We start from the raw sequence: 8,251 nt of genomic DNA, 5'->3' as shown, positions 1-8,251 counted from the left end.
CAGTAGTAGCGGATCTAGGGAGACTGTTACCTCTCTAGCCTATTTTGTCTCCCTTTGATCACATTCAACATTTGACGCTTGTTCATGTACACAGAACACTCGCTCGCCCCTAGAGGTTTCAACGGTCCGGAGGGGCGGGGGGCAGAGGCCAAAGCTTCCCAAGCGCAGCCAAGCTTGAAGACCACTCCTCTACTTCCATTATATGAAGCACAGGTGAAGTTACAAAAGGCAGATGACTGTTCTAGATGAAAAGTGGCCAAAGAAAGCCAGGCACAGTGGCTCATGCCTGTAATCCCGGCAGTTTGGGAGGCCAAGACAGGTGGATCACTTGAGGTCAGGCATTTGAGACCAGCCTGGCCAACATGGTGAAACACTATCTCTATTAAAAATACAAAAATTAGCTGGGCGTGGCGGGGGTGGTGGTACGCACCTATAGTTCCAGCTACTTGGGAGGCTGAGGCAGAATTGCTTGAACCTGGGAGACAGAGGTTGCAGTGAGCTGAGATTGCATCAATGCACGCCAGCCTGGGTGACAGAGCAACACTCCGTCTCAAAAAAAAAAAAAAAAAGTGGCCAAAGACAAATGAAACACATGATACTTAATTAATCTTGGGTTGGGGAGGCTATAAAAGTCATTTTGGAAATTTTAATATTGTATTATCAGATATTGTGATATTGTTATTTATCTTGTGTGCTCACAGTATTGTGGCTACACAGAACATCTGTATTATAAAAAGCCTGCTCAACTATGTAGGGGTGAAATACCATGATGCTTGCATCCTACTTTCAAATGATCGTGACACTGTATATAGTAACAGAAAGCACATACAGCGGATGTTAAACACCAGCAAAGGGTATACAAAATAGTTGCTTACTCTTTTAACTTTTACATACACACACACACACACACACACACACACATATATATGTATATTTTTAAATAAAAACCTCATACTAACACTCAGCCCACAGTCACCACACTGTGAATTATGTGACGGCTAAGCCCACACTAGCTATTAAAGCATCACTACTTTCCTATTGTATGGTTCTCCTGTTCATAAAACACTCAGTGCTGCTGTCTCACAACATGTGTCTACACAAAACTACCCAATAAAAACTGCAAGGCCTATAGAAAAATGGGTTTAGGTGTTCAACACTCAAAATCTTTGTGACACATAAAAAGGTAGCAGTTTCATATATGTCAATGGTTAAGAAATAAAGCAGTCTACCTTGACCTGCACTCTGCAGGCAGAAACCCACTGGACAGCCCACCCAGCTCCCACACCTACCACCCTGTGTGAAGAGGAAGAGAACAGAAGACAAAGTGAGAGAAAAGACAGAGAAAATGAAAAAAGATGAGGTTGGGCGCGAGGTTCATGCCTATAATCCCAGCACTTCGGGAGGCTGAGGCAGGCGGATCACTTAAGGTCAGGAGTATGACACCAGCCTGGCTAACATGGTGAGAGCCCATCTCTACTAAAAATCCAAAAATTAGCCAGGCTTGGTGGCACACACCCAGATACTGGGGAGGCTGAGACAGGAGAACTGCTTGAACCCAGGAGGTAGAGGTTGCAGTGAGCCAAGGTCCCGTCACTGGACTCCAGCCTGGGCGAGAGTGAGACTCCTGTCTCAAAGAAGAAGAAGAAAAAAAAAAATTAGAGGTAAAATACAAATGAGGTTGAAAGAGGAGAATAAAGAGCAGAGTGTGAGGCAGAGCCAGGATGGCCAATGGAAGGGCTTCAGCCGGCAACCATGAGATGAGGCGCGCGGTTCTCTGGAATCAGATGGGGGTACACCACACAGGGACGTGTGCCACGTGTTCCTATGCAGCTCAGTTCAACTGCGGTGCTTCTGTGTTCGCCTAGTGCTTCCCACAGGCAAAATTCCACATAAATCCACGTTACGCTCAGAGCATGCTAGCAGAACTGCCCCTGCCAAGGGCGCTGACTTGGCCCTCTCCTCAACCCTAGACCGCAGGCCTGCTTCTGTCCCGATTTCTACCACCCGCGAAGCTCTAGCACTGCTCCCTCCAAACTGATCCTTCTTTAAAGGGAAAGGATATGGATCAGTGTATCAAGCTAAGGAAGTGGATATAGGTGGTTTATTTTCAGTTGCCAGGCAGGTCACCTGGAAAGGGCTCATGGTCTAGGCAAACTGTGTCAGCCACTATCTACCAAGAACGAACAAGCCCTGCCACTTCCACCTCCCAAGTCTCAAGAGTAAAAATTCTTTTCGACTTTGTGATCAGAAAGAAATAAGTCCAATATTCAAGATTTTTCCACCATTTGTCCAAAGACAAACCCTTTTGTACCAATCTTTATGTATTATTTATTCACACATTTGATAAAAATGTCACAGTTAGGAGTGAAATCATTACAATGACATGAGTAACTGTACAGACCCCAAGTGCAGAATCAAATTGCCGTAAGTCAGAACATGGAGCAACCGCAACTCCTTTGCACCTGTGCATGTGTGCACACACACGGATGGACACACACACACATTCTCTCTCTCTCTTATGCACACATCCATCCACATCCCAACAATTGCAGGTGCTAAGTTTGGACACAACCCAGGCACTCTGCCCTGGCTAGTCAGGTCCTGGGGAAAAGACAGAAGTAATGAATGAAAAGCAGCTGGAACTCGATGCATTTCTCTTCTCTTCCAGCAATGAGCGGAGAAGGCAAGACACACACTGGGGCAGCTGCTTCCTTGGCACAAAAATGAACAGTCAACAAGAAGGTCAAGGAAGCGTTTAAGTTAGTCTCAGGTTTAAATCACTTTTCACCACCACAAAACAGTAGCAAGCAGGGGGGAAAAAAAAAAAAAAACCAACTCTGGCCATCAAGACTCCAGAAAAAAGGGAGGGAGGAGGATTTAAAACTTGATCCCTATTATCCTAACAAATTGCAGCATGACCATCAGCGAAACCAGCTCGGTAAAACTGCAGCATTGGACTGTGACCTTATCTGAACAGTGTAGTTCACTTTTATTTTGGCTCTGAAGAGAGAGAGAAAAACTTTTTAGAGGAACATAATGGTAACATAAACCAAATCTCCACTGTATTAGTATCTGTGGCAAGATTACATCTATGCATTCACACAGCTTGTCTATAGATCTGCGAGCTCCAAGGGAGTGGCCCAGCCCCCATTCCTCTGCCTTTAGCCTTCTGAAAAGAACAAGTCAAACCTGAAATGTGAAAAATAATACCTGAATCAAATTCGTGTTTTCTATACAATGGGACTAAGGTAGAATCCTCAATTCCTCAACTGCTTCTGTTTGACAAAAAAGTTAAAAAATTTTTAAACTAAATTTAAATGTGATGTTTTGAGCATCAAAAAGCTACTATGTAAAAGGATTAGTCTCCCAGTGTTCTTGGTAAGTGGGGAAGGTTAGGAAGGAGGCAATGATCCAATGAATACAGAAGAACTGGCCAATTCAAAGGAAACTTGCTCTGGATAAGGTGAATCAATGGGTGCTATTGTGCAGGCAGGGAGGGAAATTTCTTGGTACAAATTTCATGTCCCTGGCCAGGTATGGCCTAGGAGTTCAAGACCAGCCTGGGAAACAGAGTGAAACTCCATCTCTACTTAAAACAAAAAAAAAATTAATAATAACTTCATGTCCCTAGAGATAAAAGCAAGGTGCGGACAAGGCACTTAACACAACCAAGTATCGTTCACATCTATTCACAACATGATTGTTACCAAGAGCACTCCCAGTGGCCCCTCATCTGAGAGACTCAACCGGCCAACTACACTTTCCAGGTGGACCTGGAGAACTGAAGGAAATCCAAAGCGCTGCACAATCGATGGTGGGATTTGGAATGTCAGCAGAGGAAACTACTCAGAGAAGCAAATGGAGGTCATCCCCTTCTGGCCTGAGGTTAGCGGTTTGTTCCAGATTAGCTCAATGAGACACCGAATTTCAAAAGAGTTGGCCTGAGAATATGACAACACTCCCACAAATGTAGCCTTCTTCTGTTTTGATAAGAGCAATAAGGGCTCTGAATGAAATGGGATATCAGTTATTGAATTTTCTTGCACTGAAGTTACAGCAGACGCCTTCTAATACATGTGGCATGTCCCCTTTCTGGAGCAGAGTGATAAAGGACTGAGACAGGGCTAGAAGCACCTGTCCCTTCTTATCCCAAAGCCTGTCAGGCATACTCAATCTGAGCAGGGCCACAGCTGCCCTCGTTCTTTCGCTCAGAGGACTGGCTGGTGGCCTTGGCTTCACTACTCATTTCCAGAGGTTTAGCCGAGATGTAGTCCTTTACTTTAATCTCCATATTCTTGGCTTTCAGAGTGGCCATGTGCAGCTTCTCCAGGAAATCTGGCATGCCTGTCAGGAAACGAGAATCAGGTTAAGCTGACACACAAACCAACAGTAGGCTCCAAATTAGAAGATCCTATTTATTTGATGGTAGGGAACTAGTTCTTCCTTATAAAGATCACAACCTGATTGATAGCCTGTTGAACAGCTGCCTCCCAGAATGTGTTCCCAAACCATGATCTTTGCTCCTTCTTTGAAAGGGGGTACTAATCAGCCCACTTACGTCCCAAAAAGGATCTTTTAATCTAAATATCACTCATCAGTGGCATGGCTGAAATACCTGCCAATTTTATTGAGATAAATGTCAAACAGAAATACCTAATCTTCTCTCTATTCTGCCCCTGAAGCATGTAAGGAGCTGCCTATAGAGAACCAGAAGAAAGAAAATCACAAGGGTGCTTTCTCCAACAAGAAGGTGGAAGGCAAAGCTGCAGTTACAGCCATGATGTGTAACTTTGTTAAGACAAACGCCCCTTTCCCCAGGTGACTGCCCTATAATCACCATATTTTCTATGTCAGATCTTACGGCCTTCAACTATTCAAGAAGCAAATACAAATATGTCAATCTACACAGTCCATATTTAAGGCATTGAAGCAAATGTTTTTAAAGCTCTCCTCTGGATACAAGTTCCTTTCTGGGACGCTGTAATTCTCATCCCTTCAATCCCCACCTGGAGTCTCTGGTATCTTCATAGTAATTCAAGAATGAACCAGAAAAGGGTTGCGCGCGCGGTGGCTCACGCCTGTAATCCCAGCACTTTGGGAGGCTGAGGTGGGTGGATCACTTGAGGTCAGGGGTTCGAGACCAGCTTGGCCAACATGATGAAACCCTCCCTCTACTAAAAATACAAAAATTAGCCAGGCGTGGTTGGGGCACCTGTAATCCCAGCTACTGAGGAGCCCGAGGCAGGAGAATCGCTTGAACCTGGGAGGAGGAGGTTGCAGTGACCCGAGATCATGCTGCTGCACTCCAGCCTAGGTGACAGTGAGACTGTCTCAGGGGAAAAATTTTAAAAAAAGGAACCAGAAGAGACGTTTTATTTCCCCAATAGGAAATAGAGAAAAACAAAATGCTCAACTCAGCTTCCAGGCCCTGTATACTTGCCCTTACTTACCACTGGAAACCATCCAACTAACACAGTAGCGAGGAAACACCGTTTGGGGATTGTCACTGTATGTCAGTAAGTAGTCAAAGCCATTCTGGAAAAGAAAAACAGCAAAAATGAAGATCCCTGAATCACCCACCACGACCTCCATATCCAGTACCACAGAGTAACTATGATCTGATTCTGGAGCAGGCGGTGTCATTTTCTTTTTTCACCCTGTGCAGTTAACACTGAAGGCCTGAGAGACTATCCACAGAAAGGCCTCCTTGCAATGTTGACCCTGGGCCAACTCGACTCCCACTCAACAGTCAGCTGATAAGGGTGGCTCCCTGTGCGTAGACTACGCTAACAACGTGGTTTATGCTGAACACAGGCTTTGCTTTTAGGGGTTTGGAATTCTGGTATGTGCTAAGCAGACAGCACTAAGTGACCAGCTCCCAAGAAAAACTTTGCGTGTTAGGCTGGGCATGGTGGCTCACGCCTATAATCCCAGCACTCTGGGAGGCCGAGGCCGGCGGATCACCTGAGGTCAAGAGTTCAAGACAAGCCTGGCCAACATGGTGAAACCCCGTCTCTACCAAAAAAACAAAAAGTAGCCCGCCACAGTGGTACACACCTGTAGTCCCAGCTACTCGGGAGGCTGAGGCACAAGAATTGCTTGAACCTAGGAGGCAGAGGTTGCAGTGAGCCAAGATCAAGCCACTGCACTCCAGCCTGGGCAACAGAGCGAGACTCCGTCTCAAAAAAAAAAAAAAATTGGGTGTTGGCTGGGCATGGTGGCTCATGCCTTATCATCCCAGCACTTTGGGAGCCCAAGGCAGGCAGATTACTTGAGGACTGGAGTTCGAGACCAGCCTGGCCAGCACAGTGAAATCCCATCTCTACTAAAAGTTAAAAAAAATTAGCTGGGTGTGGTGGTACGCGCCTGTAATCCCAGTTACTTGGGAGTCTGAGGCAGGAGAATTGTTTGAACCGGGAGGCAGAGGCTGCACTGAACACAGATGAGGTTGCAGTGAGCACAGATTGAGCCACTGCACTTCAGCCTGGGTGACAGAGCAAGACCTTTTTTATCTTTTTTTTTTTTGAGATGGAGTTTCGCTCTTGTTGCCCAGGCTGGAGTGCAACGGCGCAATCTCGGCTCACCACAACCTCCACCTCCCGGGTTCAAGCGATTCTCCTGCCTCGGCCTCCCGAGTAGCTGATATTACAGGCTGAGATAAAACCATTTGGGCCATGAGTTGATAACTGGAGCTGGAGACGGATACATAGGGTTCATTATACTCTTCTACTTCTGTATCTTTTGTATGTATTTCAAATTTTCCATGATAAAAACCCCCTACCTTGGCTCAAAGATCTAATTCCCATTTGGCAAATCCAAACGCAGCTACGTGGTTTTTGAGTACCCTCAGTACACAGTCAACGCAATTTATACTTCTCCCTAACTTCTACCTTCCTTTCCAAGCATGTGAGTCTCTGAGTGCATACCTGGCTCATTCCTATCTTTGTTTTTGCTTGAATCATGTCTTCTAATCCCAGTGCCCTTCCTGCTTTCCTCTGTCGTCCCCATTTTTTTTTTTTTTTACAAGGACCAACTCAAGTCCTTGAGTATAAATAAAACAACTTGATGAGAATAAGAAAACTACACTAAAGAACACAGTCTATATAGCTCTAAATCAAACACAAGCAATAGGGAAAAACAAAGTCATTATAAAGTAAAGTGGAACTAAAACCAGAAGCTACTAGCATCAATATCTATACTCTCAATGGAGATTTAGTCTAAAAAGATCAAAAATAAACACAAAACACATCATTAGGCTGAAATAAGTACTCTTTTCAAATAAAGTCACAGAATTTTTTTTTTTTTTTTTTTTTTTTGAGACGGAGTCTCGCTCTGTCGCCCAGGCTGGAGTGCAGTGGCCGGATCTCAGCTCACTGCAAGCTCCGCCTCCCGGGTTCACGCCATTCTCCTGCCTCAGCCTCCCAAGTAGCTGGGACTACAGGCGCCCGCCACCTCGCCCGGCTAGTTTTCTGTATTTTTTAGTAGAGACGGGGTTTCACCATGTCAGCCAGGATGGTCTCGATCTCCTGACCTCGTGATCCGCCCGTCTCGGCCTCCCAAAGTGCTGGGATTACAGGCTTGAGCCACAGCGCCCGGCCAAAGTCACAGAATTTTAAAGAAGGCACACAGCAGAATCCAACCTTCCCATTTCTCTGGCAAGGAAGCAGAAATCCAGAGAAGTTTCCATCCAGTGCTCCGCCCACTGTGGTGAAATGCTGACAGAAGGTACTCACTCTAGTTCCTGAAGAATGCTGCTGATACAGGCTAACGCGTCAGTGGTTATGATTATTTTAACTGTCTCTCAGATACGAGGGAACCAATGGATTGCCACTACCTTGTCCTTGGGGATCTTCCAGGTACATCACCTACATCGGGCGTTCCCAAAAAATGGTTCCCAGACCAGTAGCATCAGACTCCCCTGAGAACTGCTCCTGGGCCACACCCCCTCCTCCCTAGTTCAGATAAGACATCCCTTGAGAATATTCCACAGCCATGACATATTATTTCTGGGATGAGGTAAAACTCACCTCATCAAATGACTTGTGGGGACGGATAACCATTTGGGACTCATATGATCTGACCCTGACGAATTCTGGAGACTCTGGCACACTCGGATGCTCCACAGCACTGGTAAGGAGGAAAGGAGAAGCAAACTCTTAGTAATGTCTATATATAAAACAACAGGGGAGTTGAGTTAAGGGGAAGGCCTAAAAAGCTGGCTCTGATTTTTTTTTTTTTTTTTTTTTTTTTT

The 8,251-nt window shown here is 45.4% G+C and overlaps 1 protein-coding gene across 1 annotated transcript in view; it reads right to left on the bottom strand.

The window, feature by feature from the left end:
• Positions 1–2,303: 2,303 nt before the first annotated feature.
• The window catches only part of STARD7 (StAR-related lipid transfer (START) domain containing 7), a 9,131-nt gene continuing 3,183 nt past the window's right edge, over positions 2,304–8,251 (bottom strand). The window contains exons 5-7 of the mRNA XM_011969653.1: positions 8,028–8,127; positions 5,451–5,535; positions 2,304–4,344 (exon numbers count right to left, since the gene is read on the bottom strand). Of these exons, the coding sequence (XP_011825043.1) occupies positions 4,160–4,344; positions 5,451–5,535; positions 8,028–8,127 (370 nt within the window). The 3' untranslated portion in view covers positions 2,304–4,159. The remainder of the gene's footprint in view (positions 4,345–5,450; positions 5,536–8,027; positions 8,128–8,251) is intronic.

Source organism: Mandrillus leucophaeus, unplaced genomic scaffold (assembly GCF_000951045.1).
Source record: "Mandrillus leucophaeus isolate KB7577 unplaced genomic scaffold, Mleu.le_1.0 Scaffold9, whole genome shotgun sequence".
Classification (NCBI taxonomy): Eukaryota; Metazoa; Chordata; class Mammalia; order Primates; family Cercopithecidae; genus Mandrillus; species Mandrillus leucophaeus.
Note: the sequence above shows the minus strand (reverse complement) of the source record. Positions and strands in the feature narration are given on the sequence as shown.